Genomic DNA, 27,708 nt, shown 5'->3' with positions numbered 1-27,708 from the left:
CTCTGTTTGAGCACCCATTGTGTGTGTGTGTGTGTGTGTGTGTGTGTGTGTGTGTGTGTTCTCTCAGAGAGGGCTGCCGCGGCTGCAGGCTACAGTATACGCAGGGATCGCCGTCCATCAAATCTATACTCATTTACGGACTACCATTATCTTGCAATATATAAAAGGTATTTATTCCCCAGCAAGGCAGTTCACAGTGTAAGTCTTGTGAAGGTCAAGGCGGGGTCTGACACAATGATTCATACGCCACAATTAAAGGATTCTCTACACCTTAATTAACATTGATTGGCTGCCGACTAATCAATCGAACCAGTGAGGGACAAGCGGGGAAAAAAAAGGGGCCCATCTCATTTCAAGCCAGCCCGGTAATGAGATATGGTCTGCCGACTCTCTCCCATGTGAGCTTTATGGGTTCATGAACCCACCCCTGCCCCTCCACCACCACCACCCGCCACTCACTCACTCGCTCGCTCGCTCACCCACTCGCTCCAGTCAGCTTTCTGTTCCTGCCTATAAAGGCAGTAAAGGCCAGTCAGATAAATAAGGGGTCAGGCCTATGAAACCGGGGGGAGAATTATCAAGGCGGCCGTCTCCTCTCTGCACCCTGACTCCTCCGCACAATATCTGGTGTATTCTATTTGCAGCTGGAGGCTTTTGTAATCAGCAGGTGAGGACACGGGTTACGATTAGGTGTCACATGGAATTAGAGGATGTAACTCGCCGGTGGTCGAAGTCGAGACTCCAATGCTCCCATTATGTTTTGTGGCTTGTTTGTTTCACAGAGCACCGCTGTACCTGTTTGACGCTGTAAACCCTTTAAATGTACAAAACAAATATATTTTGGGGATTTACAGATGCTGCCCTAGAAGTTAAGCTATGATCAAATCGGGAGTTTTTAATCATACGGTGCTGTAATAATAACTTCCTGCGGAGAGATTAAACATCATAATGTGTATTTAACGTGGATTGCAAACTTAATCTCAGCCTTAACATCTATCTTGACCCATATTCCAAAGCTCCCTCATCACTGGTGTGCTTTTTCTTGTTCTGTTTTACAGCCACATCCAAATACCTCCTGATCAGTTCTCCTACAGTGTCCTGACGGCACCCAGACATCGCAATGAAATTCAAATAAGGCGGAGAAATCATCGCAATTAAGTGCAAATCAATGGCGGAGGGATCGATGGTGGGAGAAGCGTCCCACGCTACGTGCCGCGACGACTTCACAATACCAATTAGGGGGCGATCAGGATTTCATCAGACAATTGGCTCTCATGGAGCCCTTTGAAAGAGGGAAATGAATTCACAGTGAGTGATGCGTTCAAATATGTATAGGATTATGTGGTTTACATATGCGCCACAAGAGGAAGTGAACAGCAGGCGGTGAGAAGCTGCTGCAGGCATCGAGCTGGATGGCAAATGATTAAAATAAAAGGATGCATGTCCAAGCAGTAACGAGTCAATTCTAGATATTCTCCACTGGACACAGGGAAAAGATGAAGGATTATATGGTCAGCTGGATATAATGGTCCATCAGATAAGATTACAAAAAGAGGACCAAAAAAAAAAAAAAACACGCCCTTTTTGATCCATACTGCCTCTTTCCCTTACTTATACCTTTTTCCTTCTGTTCCCTCGTCTGCTGTTTGTTATAACTGGCAGATTAGAAGTCAAACTGCCAGCTGACGAGGGGAGATGTGGCACAAAGCAGCGGAGCCCCATGTAAGCACAAACTGTAATCACTATAATCGCTCGCTGATCCCGCTGCTGCCTCTGATGACGGTAAGTGGGTTGAGTCCCCTCAGTCTATTGACCCTTGACACAGGACAAATAATAAATAGATGAATCAATGACTGGATGGATGAACGGGTGAACAAATTAATCGAGGAAAGAAAAAGGGAAAACTGAAACAGACAGTGGTCTAAGACAGCGGCTGCTGTCAAAGCGAGACAGATTTGACCACGTTGGAGAGTAATAAAAGAGAATTGGTGTGCACCACTGTTCCCTTTCACAACTCAAGTGATTTATACGAGGAGGGAAATATCAACCAAGCGGAAGGAGAGAAAGGTTCGCCTGCTTTTAAAAAGTTCAGGAGGGAAAAAAAAAAAAAATAGCTTTGCTGAATCTGCTTCCAGAAATCGCTCTGAGTGATTTTCCATACAATACATGAAGAATTTTGCCTGAAGTAAGTCAAATTACAAGGGAAACGGTTCAGCTGGCGTTCAGCGTTGAGGGGGACATTTCACAGTTCCTCCACAGTTCATGTATATTGGATGAAACCGTCTCTGTCAGGGAGCGCTAACTCTCCCATTTTTTGCTTTCAAAAGAAAATCACGTCTCACCTAAGAAACTCACACGTCGGTATTAGCTCTCGTGCGAAGAGGACAAAACGTTGCACGAGGTGCTTCAGGGACGTGCGTGTGCGCGCCGAGACAGAGTGCGCGGTGCTATTGTTTGCCGATGTGTGCTGTGTACACACTTGTGAGAGTTTGTATTTGTAAGAAAGGGATGGGAAGGAAATGGAAAGGCGGGGGGGGGGGGGGGGGGGGGGGGGCTGTGTGACGGACAGGTCAATATCCCCGTCCCTCTGTTGGGACCCATTACGCTTCAGTGATGGTTTTCGCCACCCACGCTCGACTTCATTCATTATCTTTCCCAGCTGCATGCCGCAGCATCCATCTTTTCTCATCCGGCCTGTCTCCCAGTGCAGCAACGAAAAAAAAAAAAACCTTTAAATACTCCAACGAAAACCTCTGGGAAACATAACGTGAAGACGGGAAGCGGCGGCCTTGAGCGCTGCGCATTTGGATTATGAATGAAACCAGGAAATATTCAAAAGAGCTAGTTGAGAGTTGAGCGGCGTAGCCTGCCCCTGCAGGAAGAGCAATTAGTAGTTAAAGTTGCTGTGGAAGCCCGTTGTTCACAAAGAGACGCTTGTTAAGGAGCAGATGCATTACGTTTGCTGTCGTTGAGCTGCTGTAGAATATTTATATCTTTGTCCGGTTATTCCGAGTTACTTCAGTGTCTGTGTAAAATAGCCTTAAACCTAAAAACAAACACAAACCGAGCTGTTTGACTTGAAGAATCAACTGCGAGGCCTGAAGATTCCTTCAACTTGCACACCGTAAGTTTTCCTGGCAGCCAGTCCTCTCTAATCATCTCCACTCTGTACCTGTTGGGACAAGCAGCCCAATGCTTCACACTGTGTAATGACTGTGTTGCAACAGCTGACCGGTTCTATCATTGCAGTCTGAAGTAAGAGCTCCTTGGGCTCCACTAGTTGGTAGAAGTTTTTGTTAAACCTCAAATATTTGAGGAGTGAATAGACTCAAAAGATCTGCTCTTGACATTAAAAATCTCGGCGTCAAGTGGCAACCCAACACGACATCACCAATCACTTTGTGAAGTGCCATTTAGAAGACCGGAGGCAGGCACTTCGGCCGCCGCCATCTTGATTGTTTTAGAGCCCGAAGGAATTATTTTTTGGATTACGAGGTGGAGCTGAGGAGAGCAAAAGGTGGATTTGATTGAGAACCGAGGAAACGTCCACCTTTACCAGCAATCTGACTGCACCTCAGTCATGTTAATCAAAGCAGGTTTCCCCCAAAAGATACCGCTTTTTGAGGCTTAATATGGAATTAATTATGGAACTATTTTCAGAAATACGATCAGAACACTGATCAGAAGGAGTCAATTTCGCTAATGACTCCAAAATTACTTGTGGGGAGAAAAAAATGATTGACTTTGTATTTCATGAGAGAAGTTAATGCTTTTTGAAGCCGTCTTATTAAAGCAAGAGGTTGTTTTTTTTGGGACCCGCCCCTAGTGGCCCTCAGTGGTATTGCACTTTAAGACACTTCTGCACTGGCTTCACTTCTCAGACCTGGAGACTACGTCCATTTTCATATTCAGTGTATGATCTATGCACTAAAAGGCGATCAATTATCTATAATAGCGCTAACAAATAAAGCTGACAAATCTTTATTCTCAAGCTGCAGACTTTGTTTTCAAAACATCAAGAAAGACGCTCAACACGGATTAAGAAACAGAGGAGGAAGATGTGGAATGAATGTATACACCATGAACACAATGGTTGAGCGTGGGCATGGAGCATTTCAAATGCGTTGCCGAAGGAGCTCACTGTTCTCGAGCGTTTAAGCTCGCGACACTGAGCACTGCACAAACACGGGTGAACATCTTCAGGCGTGCACCTTCATATTCAACAGATGATCGATCAGTGTAACGAGTCACAGATAATGAAGGCCGCATTTAAGATTAACACACTGCAGCGGGGCCCGTCTACCGGGTGGCAGCAGCAACGTGCTAAAAGAAATCGTCAAGCTCCGACAGACTGCGCACAACACTACGGGCAACAAAACATCAGCCATATTTCTTTTTTTTTTATAGGATTAACTACGTGGAACTAAGCAGAAATGAATAAAGAGCCGAGAGACTGTTCAGCATAGGGAAGAAGGAGTGTTTATGTGCATGAGCTATATGAATGACCTTTATCAGGGTCTATTAAGTATGGAATAAGACTTTCATTAGGGTTGGTCAAACAAAGGTCAAGATTGATCATCTCTCATGAACTCCTTCCACTGCTTACATAAATTCAATGCTATCCACCCCCACCACCCCCCCCCCCAAAAAAAAAATGAGCATCTCAAGCTCATTTCTCTTCCTCCTGACAAGCATAATCCCTCTCAGCCATTCACACAGATTAGTAGCTTTCATAAGATTTTACATCACACACTTTTCCCTCTCTCTAATATTGTATTTGGAAGATAAGCCGCAGTTCATCCCAATGCAACAACAAGCCAGAAAAAAAAAGAGAAAAAAAACGTACAGTGGCACTGAAGCGCTGCGTTTGGATGTGGGGAGATGATCAACGACTGGAGATTGCAGACTGCATGAGTATTTTAAGGATACAAGTTCACACTAAGAGTTTATGGATGGGGGAGACATATGGATTCATCTGCGAAGTCCTCTGCTTGGCAGTAATCCAACAGCCTAAAGTACAAGCACAAACTCAGCTTGATAAACATGTGCTTTTTCCGGTGTAGCTGTGTTCAAGTCGGCGCTTCAGCTGAGGTGACGACTAAAATAACATTCTGCAAACCAAGAAGAGAGATTGGGCATATTTATGGCTCATGATAATACGTGTGGAAAAAATAAATCTGAATTATGGTCACATGGTTCTCCTTCGCAGATTTGTTCTGTCTCTACCTTCGCCCACTTACCAACACCAAGAAATCCTGCCTCAAAATCGTGTTTTCTCTCCACTTTCTTTTATTTCAAAAGCATGCATCCAGGGTGTTTTTCGCACGCCGTCAATATTTGGTATTCAACGACTCTGTGGCAAAAAGTCCTGCTGGGCCAAGACTCATGTCAACAGCAGCAGTCGTGACAATTTTAAGCTGCCAGTGTTCAGTCCTTCATCAGTAATTTACAACCTGAATGTAGCAAAACGGAGACATGAGGGAGTTCGCTTTCGGTGTTTGTCTTTTATTTTGCATCTTGTGTCAAATATGTGTCTACTTCAGCTGATCAATCTTTTAAGCACCGATTTCATAATTAAAAGATATTCTGTCATATCTCCGCTTTCAATTTCTTTGTTGTCTATCAAGGCCTTTAGACACTGGGGGACATTTTGTTTGTGCGACTAATTCACAGGCCAATGTAGTTTTTTGAACTGTTGTTGTTGTCATGAATACTTTCACACAGGATGCGACTATTGTGCGGCAAAAAAAGCAACACGTTGTATTTTTGGTTTTCACGCTGCAAAAAAAGGCATCGACCAATTACATTATACATTTCTGGTATCGTGACCGTCATAGTTTTCGATTGGGAAGGATATTCATTTCGATGCTGCATTCGATGCACACGTGAAGAGGAATTTGCAGATCATCCCGACACGGCGCATCAACACGTCACGTTAAAGCATCTCTGTGTTAGTTTAAAAGAAAAAGGAACGAACGTTTACGACAGAATTGAAGTTTTCCTTCTGTAGTTTATCTTAATACCGTAATACCATCTGTGCTGATTTTTAAAAAAGATATTTTTGAATCTATTGTTTTGATGAAAAATGAGGTGACATGAATTTGCTGCCGGTGTGAATTGTGAATTGTTCTGATGGTAAATATTCGCCTCCTACTGTTTTGCATGATTCGTCACACCCCCGGTGCGTAAAGACCTTCAGGTTCACAAAAACTCAAAAAAGTTTGTTTTTGCAACACAATTTTGTCCTTTGGACCAAGGACACGGTGGACAATTTAACTGATGAATAACAAACATTTTTTTTTTTTTTTTTAACAAGCAGTTAAATTGTCTTACAGAGGAAATGGCTGCACCACTTTGCAGCACCAGTGACTGTGACCAAAACCGAGAAAACTCCTAGTTCTTGGAAACATAAAAACAACTATGCTGGAGTAAGTCAATGCTTGAAAGGAAGACAATCTTTTGAGCTTTTACGTCAACCTAACAGCTTCCAAACCACTCTACAAGTAAGTAGAGCGCTAAAGCAAAGGGAAATTAAAAAAAAAAAATTTAAAAAAAAAATCTGCAGCGTAGTGAATGTACATGAAAATAAAGTAAGTTCCTTGTGTTGAACATATGGATTAAGCATGTGAAGAACACCAAACACTTCATCTTTGGATGAAATACAGGGACAAAAGTTGAGCGAAAGTACACATCACAAAGAACCATAGAAATCCCTTCGCAGAATTTTTTTTAAACAAGACTCCTCTTCTTGATATTTTGAAGGAGCAGAAATCCTGCTGAAGACAGATCAAACACGCCCAGCCGGCCTCTTTGAAATTAATCCATCTACTTATGTGCCACAACAGGTATTAGATGATGCAATTTTTCTCTCCACCTGAAAGGTCAATCCGTGATTCTGCACATGCTGGAGACATCCATCTGACTGTGCATACCAAAATCCCATTAAAGTTTAAATTTGGCCCACGCTGGAGAGTAAAACGCGCCCACATTTGGAGAAAAAGGAGAAGAAGAAAAATTGTGACCCAAATAAATCCCTCTTTTTTTTATAAGGGAATATCGGTTTCGAGTTTATCCTACCAACGTATTGCTTAAATTCCACACACACAAAAAAATCCCAGCCCTGTATGATAATTAATTTAGATGAGTGTTAAAGTTCATATTGCTGCTATTTAATTGTATTCTTTCACACACTGGTCGAGCCATTCTTTTGAAGACAATAGCGCCTCTGTAATGAATCCGCTCTGTCAGAAGGGCCGACGCCTTTTCATAATGCATTTACATGTACAGCTTATCTCTGCTTCCAAGGCGGGGACACAGCAAGTGGTCTTTTTGGAGCGCGGACATGAGTGTCTGTCTCGAAAAAGAGGGGGGGGAAGATAAACTCGGCGGAATAACCCGCAGCCATTTCCTTGGATGTCTGGAGATAGGCATCTTGAAAATTGCTCGGCTCCAAAAAAAAGAAAAAGAAGAAAAGAACAATATTTTGTTTAAACTTGATAGTGATTCCGAGCCTTGCCAATATTAGTTTAAATAGCTCTCTCACAGACACGCGCACACACACACATTGAACCACAGCCTTGCAGCCAGAGTGGAAATTCCAATAAATAATGCATTGTCTGCACTTTTTTTGTTGTTTTATCCTGTGAATGAACTAAATCCACCACTAATGTTTATTGAAATAATACATTTCCATATAGAAAACGGCTGCTATCGAATGACTGTGAAGCAGAAATGCTGCGCAAATCGTGTCATATATGATTTACATGATGCAACAGCTATGACGGTGGCTAATTAACATGCCAGCCTGAGCACTTGTGCGACTGTGCCACGACTGTGCTCGGTTAAAACCAGGCAACGGGGACTTCTGCCACGGAAGACTGACAACTCGACACACCGCGCGTGACAGTTCATGAGACGCTGTGTACGGCTTCGTCTGATCGTCTCCCAAGAGGACAGTTTCTCTCAGTTCTGATCAGTAAGTAACATGTCAATTGCCTGTGAGGCTTTACATTGTCAGGACGCATCAGACACTGTTTCGAGGAGGAATATTACAAAGTCAAAAGAAAAGTTAGAGAGAGCAATGGATCATTAAAACGCGTTGCGAGATCTGCCGCTACAGGACGAATAGGCAGTGATTGGAAAACTTTCTTCTTTTTTTTTTCCCCCAATCAATGCCCAAAACATAAATCTGTCCAGCTGCCACCAATATTCACAACAAAATATTTGATTACATCTCCTTTATATAAAGTAAACAAAACAAAAATACAGCTTAATTTATGATTTAAGTATCTGTGACTGTCAAAAACAGGCCTAATCACCGGGTGCGTGTGCTGTATGCAAATCATCACGCCCACCGCGTCTCTCCAGGTGCCTGTAAGGAGGCTGAAGGGAAGGATTGAAATGTGCAGTAACTTTACAAATCAATTTGTTTGGTGGGTGATGCTTATTCACAGGGGCCTGCCCGTCTAATGATTTACGATTTCCGGGATGAATTTTTCTATTCTTGCCAACAAATGATGCTGCTCCATATCTTCCTGGTGACGCTTGATTTATCTTCCAGCGAGCCCCCCCCCCCATGAGACTTCCAGCCCGTAGACCCATTTTAGGGTACGCCTCATTCCAGGGGGAATGTGTAAAAGTGAGGATTGGGTCATATTTTTTTTTACAAGCACCGTCACATGGATATTGATGTGTCACATATTGAAGAAAAACGATGATTTGATGTGCAAAGTGTGAAGATTTCTGACGGGTGTGCGGTTGTGCGCACACACGTGTATCAGAGCTTGGATTTAAATGATGCCAGTATGATCGCTAGCACCTCCGCAGGCAGGCAAGGGAGTGTGCACGCAAACGCGCAACATGCGTGCACGGACTCAATATACCGCTTCTCCAACATAAAGGGATACCCTGTGAAATATTTCAGTGACAGGCCCCCCGTGATGGTTGACCAAGGTCAGCCTTTGAACCGATCCTGCCGAAATCCTAAGCCCGTCTCAAGAGCATCTCGGCGAGCGTCCGATTCTTCGGCCAGACACCCAGCGGTGCCACCGCTGCGCCGGCCTTCAGAGGGATGGGAGGGGGAATGAAAACAGAGAGGCAGAGACGCCGCCGGTTTGACTTCTCGAGGCATCAAGTGCCGTTTGTTACGCACAAAGCGCGACGTCTGCTGCTGGTTCGAGTCAAAGGAGTGCTTCTGGGGAGCTTATGTGGCTGCATGCACGGCCCAGCGACAACAAAAAAAGGTGCTAATCCTTTCTCTGGACCCGTTATTCAATCTCTGTTTTGGAAAATTGGAAGAAATTCTGAGGTTTGACTAAACAAAACGTTTAAAAAAAAATAAAAAAAATACATCAAAACTCAAATAGAGTAACGATCCATTTGCTGTATTTATAATCTACACACAAATCAATAAGCACACTGTATCTCTGAACCACCCCGTCTTTCTCTCTCACTTTCCCAAGCGCGTGCACACACAGACATACACACTTTTACACACACACACACACACACACACACACAAACACCAAGGCCTGCCTTTAAGCACAGATTTTTCATTTCCAGTGACTGTCACCATGGTAACTTCCAATGTCCGACTTGGGCCAGCATGTGCTTCCAGGGCTTTCTTTCTTCAAAGCCCTTTTTCAAAGCCTAAAAAACGCATTGCTTCACTAACGGTCACTCACAGTGTTTCTAGCTTCTAGGAGGGCGTTTAGCTGCTAATTACCTCCTACGACAATGGGATAGAAAGGCGCCTCTAATAACAAACCACTCTATCTATACGAGCCGTGAGGTTTACTGTAAACAAACCTCTCCGTGCAACCGCATGTCTCGTAATCCTTAAAGGAAAAGAGGTGTGAAAGAGACCGAGTGTGACCTTGCAGGACTGTAACCAGCCATTCAGAGCTGCATGCTTACTGTACACGCTCACGTCAACCTCTTCCTGCATTCAAAATGGCCACCTTTGTTGCAATGAAGAAGAGTGTCTTGGCAGAGCCGCCCGAGCGACAATCAAATATTCCTGTGTTGACCGATCGATGAGAGCCCCGCCCCCATCCCCCCACCCCGACCTTCCTCATTCACATCTCAATAATGAAAGACGAGCAGGGGTTATGAGTAACCTCGGTGCTCGATACAGGAGGGGTCAGGCGTCAATAGCTCGGCAAGGGTCCAGGGCTGCATTGGCATGCGGGAAATCACCACGGGTCTTAAGGATTTTGCCTGAAGGATGCATGGTTGGGATTAAAAGCTTGGGCTTGACTGAACTCTCTCGTTTCCTCTGTGTCAATAAGCCCCAGGTACCGTCAGTCACGATGTACAACTTTAGTCTGAGTAGAAAGTGACATGCACGTGGGTCAGTGAAAGATGCACCAATCATATTGGTTATTGATATTCTGTCATGACTGATTATTCCGTCCATTTTGTTATTCAATTCGTCACAACTGTTTTGTCTTTAACTGGGATTTTTTTTTTTTTTTTTTTTTATCTGACACTCAACACTTTTTTTTTTTTTTTACATTTGTGCACACTGGCATCATTAAAACTAAGACGACTAACTTATTAGCGGTTCCTTTTTGGATGGTATCCATGAAATTACAGATAGTTATTACTGAATGACAGAAAAGAGAAAATGTTGATAATTCTCAGGAAAGTTCTGGAGTTTTATGAATTGTCTCATTGACTCATTTCTACCCAGATTTTCTGTTTTTTTCTGATGGACATTGAAGATAATGATTTCCTAGCCAAGTCTGAGTCACATCTAATCTACAAGTGTACGTGTCATGTCTCAGTGTTCAGATTTGACTGAGATGTGACTCAAGTCGTGACCTCCCATCTCTTCTGTACTCTCCCGGGAGGCACATTTTATGATTTAAAAATCTTTGGTCTATAAAATGCAAACGGGATCACAAAAAAAAAAGCCCATTGAAGGTTTCTAGTGATATACGAGTGTTTTTTTTTTCTTTAAAAAAACCCCGAAAGGTATTAAATTTATCTCTAAAAGAAGCGAGTCTTTATATTTGAGAAGCCCATTTGCTTAAAAAAAAAATAGTAATAACAGTAATTCCTATGGATGAACTAACCTATTAATCAACTCAGTTTTTAAGCACAATAGTTAATTTTCTGTTCTTTTTTGCGCAGAGACTTTACAGGCTCTTTATTTTAATAACACCTTCCTCTGTAGCTTTAATTCACTCGGTGTGACTGGGTCAGATTTATGCAGAGCTTGCGTTTCACAGTCCAGGAGTTCAAGCAAGGCGAATAAGGAGGGAACAATAAGTACTGAGAGTGATATAGTTCTGGCCCTTTCTTGTAGTGGAAGAGGTGACAAGGCATTCCTTGTATTTCACCCCGCTGCACCCCTGTCCCACTGAATTTGTCAAGGGAAGCCAAGATATTTAGCTGTCTTTTAACTTCTCTTCCATACCAACAGGTCTCTTGAGATACCGCCAGAGGAGGGGGGGGAGGGGAGTCTCATTCTGGTGGAAAACAAAGTCTAGAGTGTGTCATCCTGTCTTGTTTGTTTCTGCTCGGTTTGTTTCCCAACTCCGGTATGTATTTGGTGTCAACGTCTGTTTATGGCGGAAGATTTATTGCAAAGCACTTTGAGAAAAGAAAAAAAAAAAAGAAAAAAAGAAAGACAGTTTGTTGGATCCCCACTTTGTCGTGCTGTTGTACGGAACATAAAATGTGTTTTCCTCACCTAATTCCATCATTTTCTGGTATCTATTATGACCCGAGGCCCGTCTCACAAAGCAGGATTAGTGGGGAGGAAAGCTAACTTTGGGCTTAACCTTCCCTGCTTGTCACGAAGACGTCTCAAGTTCAAACCGTGCTCTGTTGCCATGGTTTCCAATGCCACAGCGTAAACCTCCCTTGGTGTCGCTTTTGTCCAGGCCCATTGACGAATGCGTCCAAAAAGACCAGCTCTTCAGTGATCGATTGAGAGGAAAATGGGACCAGCATTTCTACAGACCCAGCAGACATAAAAATACAGCATTCATATGGAAGGACAGGAGCTCAGCATGACATGCTTACAAGTAGTTTGAAGGTAAATGATGATAATTCATCAGATTAGAACAACAGTAATTGCAGAACAATCATTGTTCCACTCTGCCTACAAAACAGGGTGTCCTTCCAAAAAACTATACCGACTTTTTATCCGTAACAAATCTAATTTCTAAGTTAGTATTAATAGCTGCTAAATTATTCCACAGTATTCCTGACAGTGATTGGTGCAATGCATTTAAAACCTGTCACGACAGTTATGACATACAGGGAGTGACCTGAATAGAAAATGTTTCAAGGGCAGCAATTATAAAAGAATACTAAAATATGCAAAGCATTCCTTTTAGACTCTTATTCACAATAACAGCACTAACATTGATGATATCAGCAGTTCAAATGTCCTGTATTTACTCATAAATCATACTTTTTAAATTGCTTTGGTTTCATACGAAAGAAGCTATGCTATTGGTGAATAATGTTTTCTACCATCTTTTATTGCTTGTAGTCTAGTTGTGTGCCTGTATTCTATGTATTTCCCAGCTGGAATCAACATATTTTATTAAATATACTGACAGCAGACAACTGGCTGCTTGGAAAACTCTCCCCTCTTTCATAGGAAACTCGCATCAAAAGGAAGACCTCAGATGTACAAACAAAAGGAGCAGCTGACCGGTACTCTCTTGAAATTGCTCAATACATGCCAGAATAGAATGAGATAGTAGGGCCAGGTCAAAGGTGGACAAAACAACAAGCTTAATTCTAATCAGAACTTTTTATGTTTGTATTTAAATGAACTGTATGTAAGAATGGTACCTATAATAAATTTGTTTTATTGGCCGTGTTAGACACAAGTCTCGGTGAAATGGAAGTGTGACTCCGCCCCATGAAAATCCAGTCTTTAGTCACGGTATTCGCCAGCGATTTTTTTTTTTGCCGGTCCGAATGATCTAGTCTTTCCCATGGTTACCCTGAACCAATACCAAGTAGCATGGGTAAAGTCGATATGAAGCTAGCGACCTAATGAAACCAGCCGTTAACCAAAATTCTCTTCTTCTCCGGGTTTGAACGTAGCTGAAAACATTTGGGATAGTGTTACCCTTAAATACACAAACAGTGGCCAATAGCAGCAGCCTGGAAGACACCTTCGTAAATCCTTGAAAGATCCCTGACGAGACAAATTCAAATTCTGAACCCGTAATGAATCAAACGCCAACAAACATCCGAGCTGCGAGTGAAGAGACTTATAAGCAACGGTATCAGGGTACGGTGGACGTATAGTAAATCCCATCAACTTTTCAAGGTGACATGTGAAACCTGATTGTGTGGCGACACTATCAGCGGGGGAAGAGGAGAAAAAAGGTGGCAATTCAGATGAAGGATCTCTGCTGCTTCCCTCGCTGTCCTTCTCCAACGAAGAAAACACTCCCTCCCAGAATACAGCCACAGACCTTTACCTCAAATGACATCCAATAATCCTAATTTGAATAATCAAATACAACGAAATCAAAAGAGAGAATTAAATGAAAAGAATTCTGTGTGCTCAAGTCTCTCTCGAAAATGAGTTCTTAATCTCAGTGGGAATTACCTGGTCAAATAACGACTGAATCCAGAAGAGCGTTGCTGCACCACTGCACAGACACATACATTACCACTGCCAGGTACCGAAGAGGAGGCTCACAACCTCCACCACAGCCATACATCTTCCACCCTCTGCAACCCGCATCGCAATGAACATGTACATGAGAAAATTAGGTCCATGTCAGAAACTCCCAAAAGGCTCCCTCCTGCTTTAATATGCAGCACTTTTGAATATGTTCCGAGCAAATGGGGAGCGGGCGGGGCTATACGTTGCACTCATTTGAAGCGTAGCGTCACTCTGTGGCAGCTATAAGCACTTTCCTTAAAATCACACCACAGTAAGGAGCGAGCACAGCCCGCTGGCTGAGCAGGCCATTGATGGAATTAAGGCTCATGAATAAGAATGCAGCATGGAGCTCTCCCACTGTGTAATATTGACATGCTCCCTGGTCAGAAAATAACCCGGCATAATTAGCTTTCACAAGTAAGTACGGGGCCAGTAGAAGAGGCCACTCCAGACACAGACAAAACCCTCCACGGGAACATGTGCGTGTGCCGCTGAAAATGAGTCGACTGAGGTGAAGCGACGGATCTTCAGTTTACTGCACAATTGATCTGCCGGGTACTGAATTTAAATGATGTGTTTTTCAAAAGTAGAAAGCAATGAGACTTGAAAAAGTAAATGATTATATCAGTAATTGACATCAAGATCACGTGATTTGATGAAAAGCTCCAAAACATCCGCTGAAATGACCTTTTGGTGAAATTGTTTTGTCAACTCATTTCGGCTTTTTTTTTTAAGGCTAGGAATGAGCTTTGAACCTCATCATTTAAGTCAATGTGGATGGGCTGTTCTAGAAGTCCAATGTAAAAATAAAAAATATAAATCTGCATTTGTGTGAATGTGTCGAAAGGAGTTTTGTTTTTTTTACAATCCACAGTTCATTTTACATTTAAGTGACCTCTAGTGGTTGTATAAATAACAACAATCTAGTGTCCTGGAAAAGTGAGGATAGGAAGGACAGGACGTTCAGATGATGATGAGGAGTCGGGTAGGATGGATGGTTCAATATAATAGCATACTTAAGTGCAGCAGACTGGTGTTTTTACAGTTTCCAACCACTCGTTGAGAGTTTTTTAAAACCGCATTTACTGTTGCCATGACGTCAAAGGTTGCTTAACTTCAAGCAAGTAGTAACGTTAACGCAAAATGCAGTTGAAGTCATCATTTGAACCGAAACCATTATCCTTCCTTAACCTTAATCAAGTGGTGCCTAAACCTTACCGGGAGGGTAGGAATAAAGGACCTTGATGGTTGTATGGGTTGGGGGACTTGTTGCAATTGAGCAAACTTTAAAATGGACCTTGAGCAGAGATGCAATAAAGCATGCTTTTGGAACTCCTTCTATTGCCATGAAATTGAAAAGAATTTCACAAAACTAAAAATAAATAAAAAATAAATGAATAAATAAAAAGTTGAGCCTTACAATTACAAAACCTCAAAACATGCCCACAGACCAGATAGGACAGACAAATGAGGCTAGATATCCAAGGTCACTGTCAACAAAGCCTGATGATATTTTTGAAATGTATCAACAGAAATAAATACACAGGAAAAATAAAATCACAATAAGAAGCAGATTTATCTCAAAAAAATGTCACAAATGTTCAGATTCCACATCAAATCAAAATCAAGGTAAAATCCTCTCATCCAGGCCTCTGTGGTAACACCCATGTCTTTTTTAAAGTCACAAAACATCAATAAGACTTACAATCAGTATGTGAAAGGTCGGAAACATTACACAGTGCCAATAAATGAGGACATCATCGTCGTTAAATGGCTAATTAGTCTGAGACTAAAGTAATATGATTAACAGTGATGATCAGAATAATCTAAATCATGTCAGTCACTTAAGGGCCGAGGAAAGTCAAATTAGATCCATCTATTGTTGAAACTCAAGTCATGCACCTCCCTCAAGATAGGAAGCCGCTGCGGAGATTTCTATATGGAGTGATGGAAATGTATAGAGTGCAAGTGGTAAAAACTCTGATGTGAATATTCAGCAGCCTGGGCGAGATCAAAGAGAATTATGTAACTGCGCTATGAAACATTGATCACCAGAGAGTGTCATCAGTTTTCCAGCTAAAACATTGATACACTGTTTTAGTTTCCCATTTAATGTGAACCATACAGGTGGATCCAGCAATCAGAGATCAAACACAGGGATAACTGCACCATTTCTATACTGATTAGGATCTAAAGTTGGTAAAGTCATGATTCAATGCAAAAATTCTAACCCATATCTGCCAAATTTTGCCGAGTGCCCATTTCATTCCCAAGACAAACACTATTTGTGTTTAGAAAAAACAAAACAAACAACAAACACTTGTTTTTTTTTTTTTTTACTATACTTTGAGGAGATTGTAAATCTGCAGTGTCACAGACATCTTAAACACAATTCGAGATGGATCATCTCACCTAAATGGAATGGAGGAAGTAGATGAGAGAGGGTGAATGAGACCATGTTGAGGTGCTAACACTGTGCAGCCATCAGAGTTACACAGTAAACAAGGTGAAATCGTTCCTTGTCTCGCTGCCTTGAATTCGTCTCGCCAAGGTTAGAGGGCATGAATATAGATCCCGATTTTTCTCCTGCCCTCGCAACTGGAGAATTTGGGATGGCAGTCATTCATGCCCACCCTAAGCCCATTAGAAAAAACACAGTGATACGACGGAGACACAAAGAAAAAGAGAAAACATTCAAGTGAAAAAAGAAGAGCTGAAGCACTGAAGAGAGGCGTGCTAAGGACGGGAAAAAGGGATTCAGAGTCAAGCAGTAATTGAGAGGACAGAGAAAGAGACAGAGAGACGGCAAGATAGCGGGATTAAGGTAGGTAGAGAGGGCCTTGTAATGCTGGGCTGAGCAACGACTGGAGGCTTTCCCAGCCGAGCAGTTTGAGCCATCTATCATTTCAGATGGACTGCACTACCTCGCCGCTGCCTCAGTCATTTTCGAGGCAATGTTCGAGGCCAGCTAAGCCATCTGACAAACATTAACACAGAACACACGTGACAAAAGCTAGGGAATCAAGACTTGTAACAGCAGTGGAGCAAAGCTAGAGAAGCTGAGGCCCTCTCATTGTGGGACCAAAGTAAAGCTAATCCTTGAAAACACAACAATCACCAGAAGCTTCAAAAAAACAAAACAAAACAAAACAAAAAGCACTTCTTGGAAAACATCGTTTATCAAAGTTTTTAAATGCCATGAGATGTTGAAGGTCGCTGCATGCAAAAACAAGATCAAATAGATATTTTAACAGAAGAAATGCTAGATTGACATGGTCATACTGAACTCGGATGGGATTGCAGGGGATTGGTTAAATGGCATTTAAATGTCAATGACATTAAAGGAATGCCCACACCTGAGATAAACACCTGTTCAGCAAAGCCCAGCAGAGTTCGACCTCTTGAAGCCAGCTTCAATGCACATTTACCAGTCACTTCGACCACTAACGCGAGTTTAATCCATGCTTATGGCTGGCCTTAAAAATTTGTACTCGTACCCAGCTCAAAAATGTGACCCAACCCAACCACCGGCACCGGATCACGTGCAGGAACGGGGGTTTTCTGAAGCCAGTTGTTATTGCCATTAATGCACCAACGGGCCGGATGAAGTGGAACGCACAAACGAGAGGTGTGGTGATTAATCATGATCTCCCTGGCCAGTCACATTACTGGCCTCATACATTTTAAACAGCTGTCAAAGCCAGTGTGTGAAAATAATCTCGTTGTCCTCGAGGTTCAGGGTGTCGACGTGTGAATACATACTGGAACACCGAAGGCAGGTAATGTGCCTTTGTGTTTGAAGAGATACTGAAAGTTTTATGTGGCGACACAATAATTCCCTGTTGCCTCTGTAGTAAAATGAAATGAATTATGTATTACATTATTTTGATGTTTGCCTTTGTTTCACTTAAGTGATTAATAAGGTTGAATTCAATTAGATATGCTCACTTTTATATGCGACAGTAACGCCACTGCTGCCAAAAGACTCGAGCAGTTTGTTTAAGCTGTTTATGTGATTGCATAAACTGACAATTCCCCAACATAATCCTGTTTACGCGAGTATCCGAAGTGGGTTGTTTATTTTTTTTCTTAAAAGATAAATTGTCTGCTCACCCTATCAAATCTAATCAAAACTATTACAATCATAATACTGCCGCATAACATTATCCTGCAATTTGCATATTTTTTTTGGCATGACTATGAATGAAAGGCTAGTTTTGCCAGACTAGTTGAAAGGAAGGTGACGACTCACGCAGCTGATGCCCCGCACAACCATCGGTTTTTGGATGAAGATATAGACAGGCAAGACTGTTGGGAACAAACAGTCCTGAAATCATTGCGTGATGTGAACAAAGAAGAGAGAACATTGAAACTGACTTATGAGTTTGTTTTCCAAAGTGTGCTGTATGTCCAATAATGAGTCCCTTTGGAAGTCTCCACCTCCTCAACCTGATGGTTTGTAATGTTTAAACTGGGAGAAGTTCACATAGACACACAGAGAGGTTGTGTGGTTCTTCTTTAGCGGCCTTGTGTTGGTTGTTTGTGAATAAATCCATCACTACAACAAGGATCTACAGCCACGAAGTGAGACGATTTTAAAATACAAAAGATGAATATCCATCCCTCTGACTTCAGATGGTTGTACATCTTGAATTCCAACCGTTTACAAGCAGTCATTGTCCTAATTTTCTTTTACAAGACTCGCATAAAAGTAGTGACTAATTTAAGTGTTTATTGACAAACTGCAGCAGTATTCAGTAATCAAGGTCTATTTTCCCCCCACTACTGAATCCCATTGCACTTTTCTACCACCATTTAGACATTTTAGCTGATAGTTGGCGTAAAATCGGTTGAACAATTGACTCAGTTTGGTTTACAGTCTCTCAGCTGACAACTTCTTCCGATCCGATCCAGTGTACGAAATCCCGACAACTGCAGACGTTAAACTGAAGAAATGCCATCAGAGGAAAGTTGTTTTTTGATGGTAAAGCGATAAACTGAGGGGATGAAAGAAGAAAGAAGCAGCTCTGGAATTCATTCCGAAGATGAACCATGAATCAGCATCAAAGGATGTTATTTTTTTTATTTTTTTTTATCTTGGGGGAGAGATGATGAATATCCAGCAAAGTTATTAAAGGTCAGTGAAAGCTGCATGCCCTCTCTATGTTGGAGGGAAACTAAATGGATCAAGCGCTGCAAGGCAAAAAGAAAAGAGACAGAGCGGTAGATATCATATGTATACGTTGGCTACTCCCGACTGCCAATTAAGAAAGAAAGGAGAACTAGAAGAACGAGGATGAAAAGACTGTGGCGGGCAGAGAAGAGCAAATATCAGCTAGAGGGAAGCAAAAAGCCTCGTCGGCTCCCTGCAGTCTGATTAACCACCTGCTCCTGCCTGAATTAGCCCTTTCTTTACTGTTTGGACTCATCCAAATGAAAGTCACTCCCCTACTTGACAAATGGACTGAGGCCTCCTACTTCCATTTCTCAAACATATTATAAAACCCCGTGTTTGAAGAGACACCATTGTGACAGCTACAAGTCTTAAACTGCAAGTATCCTGATAGTAATATAAAGAGGATAAAAAAAACCATTTCTGAAAACTTCCAAACTTCTGGATTCTCTAGCAAAGCTCAGTTTGTAAGGATATAATAAAGTCTATGGGGCATTCAGCTTAGAATCCATAAATGGACACCGTTCCGGTAGATTCAAACCACTGGCTTGGTCGGTGTCAATCCGCTCCTGTTTTATTTCCATCTCCGGAGAGGTACCGATCCGCTCCGTACGGGGAGACGTTCTTAAACATTTCCCACCGGCCAAGACGGGCTGCGGTCTCCGTACTAATCACCAGAGTGTCTTGTATGGCCACGTTTGGGAGACCCGGACTCGACAGGCTGCCACCTTGAAATTTACAGTGACTAATTGGCCGAAATTGAATGTGGCAGGTTCTTATCAAAGACAATTGGAGAAGGGTTGGAGGCAGGCAGAGCTGAGAAATGAGACAGGATAATGAATATCAGGTGATGTCATGCATTGCAGGAAAAGAATACAACGGGGAGGAAATAAACCTCTTCCAGTTAAAAACTTTATAACGGGGGGGGGGGGGGGGGGGTTATGCAAGGGCAGGAGGCAAACAGGCACAGATGGAAAGGCGGTTTAAATTCCTACAGTAATCCAAAGAACTTCTGAATGTGGTTATTGCTTTGCATGTTCGCTTCATAACAAGAGGGAATATTTATCTTCTCCTTTCTGTCAGAGCTTTCATTAATACCCTTTTGCATATTAACACTGGGTGCAAAAACTCCCACCACACTCTATTTGTTCACACTGGTACAACAGGCAGTTGTCCCCTGCTGTGCTCATCGGTCATGTTTTTGTTTCGGTAATTGTCAGGTACGCAACACATAATTGTATCATGGAAAAACAGCCTCCAACCAAGAGTAAGCAAGACAAGCCAATGACTCCGACATGAGTACATGAAGGCTGGTAGAAAAAGCTCATAATGAAAAGCTCATAGAAACTCTGCAAAGTGATTAATGTAAAATATGCCCCTCATATAACCTAATATATCCTATTAAATGTACAAATATACATTGCTACTGTTTTGGAGGCCCAGTGGGGCTCAAAACCCTGAAAGTAGCAGCAGTAGTGGGTCAATCTATATGAAAAAGTATGACAGAGCACTGTTTATTAAAAAAAAACTGCCTAATTCAACCATTAACATAAAGCAGAACCTGTATGTGGGAATTCATCTAACCTCTCATTGTTTTATAAGTGAAACGTTTCTGCAGACTTTTGGATTCATGAACAATGACGGTGTCACCTTAACACATCTGCTCGGCATTAACATCCCTTTCAATGTCAGTGGCAGTTGTCTATTGTCATATCAAATATTCGAATATATATCATATGCAATATAATATGCTTGATTTTCTGCTTCCTTTAGCACATTTTTTTGCATTTTTATGTGAGATCTCCTGACCTCCTCTGGCTTGGGTCAAGCTCCAGAACTACCAGATCTTTCATTTCCCATAATGGAATTTGACAAACTCTTTCATCAAAATGTTCTGTCCACTCCTTTCCAAACCCCACACTCCCACTTCATCCTGCAGGCTGTTGAAAATGCTATCCCCGGTCCAAGCTGAGATAATGATGATCACATCATTTGGGTTCGTTTTTTTTTTTTTTTTTTTTAGTTTTTTTTTTTTCTTTCAAAAGTTTCCTCCAGAGATACCGAAGACGACGCCGAGAGCACTTTTAAAATCTCTGATGTAACCTTATCCCTTTTCTTTTTTCTTTTGATTGAAAAATACCAAAAAGAAATCTAATGCATGTTGGCACACTATTGATCATTTTTGTTGTTGTTGTTGAATCCCCGTGATTTACTGTCTGAACACAAAGTTTTGTACGAGCCACATTTGATGCACTTGATGCTCAAACAAAGACAAGGGATAAGAGTGTGAAGCAGATAGCCACAGTCCAGTACACGCCAAGCCACCCTCAGACCTGAGGGCGGGCGAGGACAGGTAAGACTGTGCCTGTTTTTTTTTTTTTAAGCTACTTAGAATTACAGATGCCAAGTCTCTGTTTTGTATATAGTGATTCCAGTTTGCTGGAATCTCTAATCTTTGTTTACTCCACGGAGAATACTGTGCTGCGCTCAAATCAGATTTTAAGCAAAGTCACTTCACGGGAAACTTTAAAACCCCTACGCAAGATAAATCATCAGTGTGTGTCTGAACTTCCTGTCTGTGCCTATGATTTTGGGGAAATTGGGGGAAATGCCTGGACCTCAGAGAGCGTGTTTTCTTCCCCTAAAACCTACGCTCATAATATCCTGCTTGAGATGAGGGGATTTAAATGAAGATGGGAGGGGAGGGGGGGAACAAAAGCAAAGGGGATTCTTTCGTTAATCCTACTTTCCTGCTCAAGCAAATATCTCATCAAATCCTTCAACTCTGAAATAAGGTCAAAAGCCAAGGATAATGAGAACGGGCACGTATGCGAAAGATCATCGTCAAAGGGGAAAGGATCCTCCCATCTGCTCTCCGCTCCTTATCCCCCTCAATCACTCTTGTCCCTCCGTCGACACATGTTTCCAACAGGAGGGAAATCGCAATCCAAAGTAAGTGCGATGAAGTAAATAATGGCCCGGGAGCATTTGTTTTCCACATAAACGTCATTAACAGGAAGGTTGTCAAATGTCAGCTGTCATGTGGCCAGCAGGTTCAAATCACAGGTTGCCTTCATTTATTTTTATCGTCCTCGTGAGACTCATCAAGCTGCGATATCTATTAACCTTCATCGGTCGTGTCGCGCGCGTAAACACAAAACGATAGGAGACCAAAAAAAAAAAAAAAAAAATGTTTTGTTCTTCTTTGGTCTTTGAAACGACAAGTGTAATGAAACAGAGGCGTGAAGAGTCCCAGGGAGGCTGAGGAAAAGAAATAAAAAAATAAAAAAATAAAAAAAAGGACAGTGTGGACAGACAGGGACAAGAACGTGTGTGCATGTGTGTGTGTGCATGTGTGTGTGTGTGTGTGTGTGTGTGTGTGTGTGTGTGTGCGTGTGCGTGTGAGTGTGAGTGAGCTGGAAGGCAGAGAGTTGCTCCATCCTGACCTGCTTTTCTCCTTCAGGGGTCATGCACAAGCCTGCCACAATGCTATCAGCTGTCCCTTAAGGTGCCTGCTGAGGTCTACCGAGATATAAGGTGATATATAGCTTTGATATAGCCTGTAATTACTGGCCGTGAAGGCCACACCGCCATGGGGAAAGGAAAAAGGGGAACACACGAAATAAAAGAAAAAGAAAAAGAAATAAAAAAAAAAAATTTAAAAAAAAAAGGAGAAGAGGAGGAGGAGGAGGAGGAGGACAGAGACACTGGGGCTCTGATGAGAAAAGGGTCAGTGTTTTTTGATAGCACAAGTGTCTGGTCTCTCCAGCAATTTCCCACAGTGGGAAGTGACACTAAATCCATACACGTGTTGGAGAGAGGCAGATTCAACGCATGTCAGCTCCAAAGACGTTAAAGAAAGATCCCACAAGGGAATGGCAATGATTGCAAAAGTCACAGGCTGTACACACTCTATGCAAATGGCGTCAAATTGTTCTAAATGAATCCTCGGCGGCATCAGCATCACCAGCCTCCATCTAGCTTGCACTACCTCCGGGTGACGGGTCCCCGCGGAGGCCGTCGGTTCTGCACAGCCACCGTGTTTCAAAGCACAAAAGAGAGGAATAGCTAATGAAAGAGAGCCATTCATTTCACCCTGTCACAGCATGGCGCAAGGGCAACCCGCATTTCAAGATGCATTACAGCACTCGCAAGCGCAGTGACGCGCTATCACTCAGACGCGGGGCGCTATTAACGCTCGCTTAAAAGGCTGTAATGGAACCGGGCACCTCACCGAAGTAGCCCTCCATATACCTTTATAAGTGGGCTAATTTGGAACAGGTAGAGTTTGGGTTTGACAGCTGAATATCAATGTGGCGTTCTTGAGCGACCGGCGGAGCGGCGGGACCGAGCTGCCTAAAATGTGTACTGAAAGCTCGCGCGAGCCGGTGACACGGCTGTGCATTTACCGGTGATGGATGCGAGCCCGGCGCACAGACTGAGCCGGCGGGAGCGTGGCTCATCTTCAGACGCCGCGTGAATGCAAACTACCGCGCTCGCCAGTCGCCGTGACTTAACTGGCGCCAGGAAGAGAGGCAGGTGGTACACAGGCCAGTGGGAAAAGAAAAGGGTACAGAGTCCCACAAGTGGGAAACAGCATCGGCGCATTCACAGGCCTGCCAATGCTCCGATTACTACACCTGTTATTAAATCTGGGTTTCTTTGTTAAATTAAGACCGAAATTGCATCGAACGGTCCGATTAGGTAAGTCACCTATCTTTAAATGGCGAAATGAAATTCTTAAGTGGGGCAGCTCGTGACGCTCCCGTTTCACTTGAGGCACGAGGAGTTTTCTGACGAGGGAGAGGGGCTCGAGCCGCACGCGCGCACGAGAGCGCCTCTCTGGTAAGGTTCAGAATTGCAAGTGTCAGTTAACCCTTTAAATGCTGGCACAACGAACGCGGGTCACGCACGCTTTATTTTTAACGGCTTACTTTGTGCCGTGACGTCTTCAGCTGAGCTCCTGTCGAGGAGAAATCACAAGAATCTCGCGACATTTTTGAAAACCTGTTTGAATTTGCATTCATTATTGCGATCACACCATTGCCGTTTCCCGAAGCGACCGAAAAGTTTTTTTTTTTTTTTTTTTTTAAATATTTAATACTTGTTTCAAAACATGCTTTAGGGGCTGATTTTACTGTTATTTCTTCATCGTACTGAAGGACAGTTTACGTCAAGCCATCTTCACGCTTGATTTAGTCTCTTTTCCATGTCAACACCCTCCGTACTGAAAAAAAAAAAACTGCTTGTAATTAATATGTCCCATAGAACTGGGACACAGCTTATGATTCCCTCGCGGCGGGTGGTCGCTCATAGCTGGAACAAAGTCAAGACGACTCGGCACACCTCGTGGTTGATCTTGTCATCGCCCTGCTGCGAGAGTGTTGATCCCTGCTGTTCCTGAGGGCCCCAGCTACAACTTGAGCGAGAGTACCATTCATATCCATCGGCATTTATATCTGCAAGATGATTTACAGATTTCATCATTCCAGCCGGCTGAGATTTCTACAGAGTCTGTCAGTACTTGAGATGGAGAATGTGGTTTTGGGTGCTGATCATTTACTGTGCTGATGCTATCAGCCTACTGCTGTTGGCATACATGTCGGGTGATATGGGGGGGGGGGGGGGGGGGGGAGTATTTTTCAACTGTCAAGCACAATATTTAATACAAATATCTTGGTCATGGTTCTTAAAAAAAAGAATTTAATCACGATTGTTTACCGATGTAATAGATGTAAATGTAATTTTTTTTTTATAGCTGATGAGTTGTGTTTTTTTTACAAATTCATCATTACAAAGAACAACAACAACAAACCCTGTCAATAAATCGAGGCATTTTCTGTCTCGCTCTTGTTCCTGCAGTCAACAACACATCATTCCACACATTAACCGAGAAATCAAACAGCTCATAGACTTCACAATTATTGTTGAAATCAGGTTATTGGAAGCCATGTAAATGCTTTAATGACACTATTACATTGTTTGGATTGTTTCCAGTGACTGGGTTATGGTACGCATGTAAACATACCGAATGACGACGGGAAGGGAGAAAGGAAACCGGAAAGTATGAGATCAAGGAGCTAAAATGTGAAGAGAGAAAGAGAGCGTTTGTGTCACCGCAGATAAAGCAGACAAGGTGGCGAGGGAAAAAAATGATAATCTAATAAAACAATAAATAAAAAGAAAATGCTTGTTGTCATTTAAAAAAAAGCGAAAGCAACACTGCAGATGAACTAAGACATGTATCGACACTGTTTTGCATCTCATCGTTTCCCATTAACACATTATCCCTGCTAAAATCACGACTAGTCTAAAAAAACAAATGTATCCATGCCCTGACTTTAGCCCATGCCTAATCAGACGAACACTAAATTGATTGTTTCTGTTCGGTTCTCATCTTCTTTTGAACCCTGATGAGCTTAGGTGCCTAGCAACGGCTCTGACAGCTCCACAATGAAATGGCCGGGGGTGGCGTTCGTTTGTTGTGCTAACCTCCGCATGTTAATGGCTGGCCGTGTCGCTCCAGCTGCAAATATCATCGGATCCTCTCACCCGAGCCCTCCCTCCCTCCCTCCCTCCCCACCCACGCTGTTCATCCACTTAGCAACTTCTTCTCCCAAGAGCGCTCTGGCTCTGAATCGGGTTGCAGCCGACTTTAAGCGTCGTCGATGCTACTTAATGTTAGTTTTGTGTTCTTGACAGTAGCGGGACCCACTGATTCATCCCCGCAGGGATTTTCAATCTGCGTGGGCGGCTGGGAGAACAAGGGATCTACAGGGTGCATCAATTATCACACAACATGTTTTAAACGACCTCTTTTTTTTTTTTTTTAACCATCAGCTGCTTTGCACAAGGCTCATTATCTGAACTCTACGGCACCAAATTAGAAGGCAAAGAACAATTGTTTGATAAAGCCCAAAAGTCCATTAGTATTCTCAAAAGGGCCGTGTCCAATGTGGAACTTAAGCTTTGGAAATAAAATTTAAAAAAAAAAGAGCTGGACATATGTTCAGCTTTGGAAATAAAGTGAGGTAGACAACGTCAATGCCGAGAAGCAATTTAGATAAAGTCCACCCCTTCTGAGTGCTCAAGGGTGTTTTGACCTCAACGGCAAGAGTAACCATGCTTAGAAAGATCTCAGATAGAAGTTCTCATTCTTCTCTAAGTGCTGCAATAAGTCAACAAAACCGCTCGGGTGGACTGTATGTACATTCACTCCACACAAGCCTTCAGCTCTACGTTTCCTGAATTCAGACTACTTGGTTAAAACCCCTCCAAAAACTTGTGTATATATTACCTTAATGTTGGCAATCAATTACACAGCAAAAGCCACAGCACAGTAAGACTACACTCCGTCTGGCCTGACAAATAGGTCTCCGTGTCTTGGTTTCTGCACAGCAGGGTCATAACTCTGAAAACAAGGCTCGCGTCTGGCAGCAAAGCTCGTCAAGCCCAATTTTATTTTGACAAATAACTGATAATGTATTCATATTATTTCTAATGACCATTGATTCGTGTCAGGACAAATTTATGGCTGGTACAGATCAGCGTCCAGGTATGATGAGGTTTACGTTTGAAATTGTTTTAAGGCGCACTGGCCCAATTACTCCATAACAGCGTTATGTTACCACACTGTATACGAACCCTGATGAGGGCTTTAGCATTCATTTTCCAAAACCACCAGTGACTTTGGAAAATTGGTCTTTGGTTTCCTACTTTGAACAAACCTCGAAGGGCCGGTCCAAGATCAACATGTAATCTATGTAAATGCCTTTTTTTTTTTTTTTTTTTTTTTTTTTTTATTGTCCAACATTTTAATATTTTAGTGAGTAACACAAATAAAACAAGCCCTTAAGAAAACACGTCTCATTATGAAGTGCATTTAATTCCATTTCAGCAGACCTCAGGTGTGCATTACATTCTCTCATTAACTGAAGATTTACTGATTATGTTTTTTGAGACTTCTTATTTCAAAGAAACGCAGCCACTCCAGTCAACTACTTAGCAGGATAAACCCATTTTTTTTACCCGTGAGTGTGCGTGTACATATTCATACATGCAAATATTCTCGTTCCAATATTCTCATTAGAAACCCAAACGACTTGTTAGTATTATCATTTGTGGTTATCATCAATACAAATATTAAGTGTTTAAGACATATTTAAGATGCTTTTTTTGAATTCTCCTCTCCCTTTGTGTGAGCATATATAAATTGTGATGTAATGCAGTTATAATGTATTTACCCCCCCCCCCCCCCCCCCCCAAAAAAAAAAAAAACAAGCACTGAGGAAAACGCAGGTGTAAGCGTCCTTACCTTTGAGACATGATCTTGTACGCGTCTGGCAGGTAACACCGCGTGTTCTCCATCTGCGCCGGGTCTGCGTCGCAGATCTTGTCGTCGGTGCGGCCGTAGTTGGCGCTCTCGATCATGATGACGTCGGTGCCCGGGCAGCGCAGCTCGATGGGGTAGCTCTCGCACGACAGCTCCCTCCTCACCACCGCCATGGGGATGGGCGCTCGACTGAAGGCTGCAAAAGAGGACACCGTTCAAACGCTGCGAGCGTGAGTACTTGCGTTGAAAGCAACGTCGCCCCGGAGTTGGTCGAGACCCGAGCGTAAAAAACGGCGCCGCGTGTCCCTGCGGGGAAATACGGAGATGGGAGGACTCGCAATCAAAAGGTCGGACGCCGAGACACACGAGGAGAGTTTGTCCACCCTTGGTCTGGAGAGTGGTGGGCGAGTGGGACGCTGCTCGTTTGGAGCGGGAGGGACGAGCAACACCGCGGGGGGCCCTCGAGAGGCCAGGAGTTGTGGAAAGAAGAGAGTGCGAGAATGACGCGGATCAAACATAAGGAAATAGACGCGGTGTTTGCTTTTGGCTGTGAGG

At 42.8% G+C, this 27,708-nt stretch overlaps 1 protein-coding gene across 9 annotated transcripts in view; it reads right to left on the bottom strand.

The window, feature by feature from the left end:
- LOC138210886 (adhesion G protein-coupled receptor L3-like) overlaps positions 1-27,708 on the bottom strand; it is a 153,808-nt gene that overhangs the window by 106,960 nt on the left and 19,140 nt on the right. For all 9 annotated transcript variants that reach the window (XM_069170240.1, XM_069170242.1, XM_069170243.1 and 6 more), the window contains exon 2: positions 27,136-27,349. In XM_069170240.1, the coding sequence (XP_069026341.1) occupies positions 27,136-27,349 (214 nt within the window). The remainder of the gene's footprint in view (positions 1-27,135; positions 27,350-27,708) is intronic.

This window comes from Embiotoca jacksoni, unplaced genomic scaffold (assembly GCF_022577435.1).
Source record: "Embiotoca jacksoni isolate LCO1_2020_lvr unplaced genomic scaffold, fEmbJac1.0.p SCAF_49, whole genome shotgun sequence".
NCBI lineage: Eukaryota > Metazoa > Chordata > Actinopteri > Embiotocidae > Embiotoca > Embiotoca jacksoni.
The sequence above is the reverse complement of the archived record's forward strand: the minus strand, read 5'-3'. Positions and strand labels throughout refer to the sequence as shown.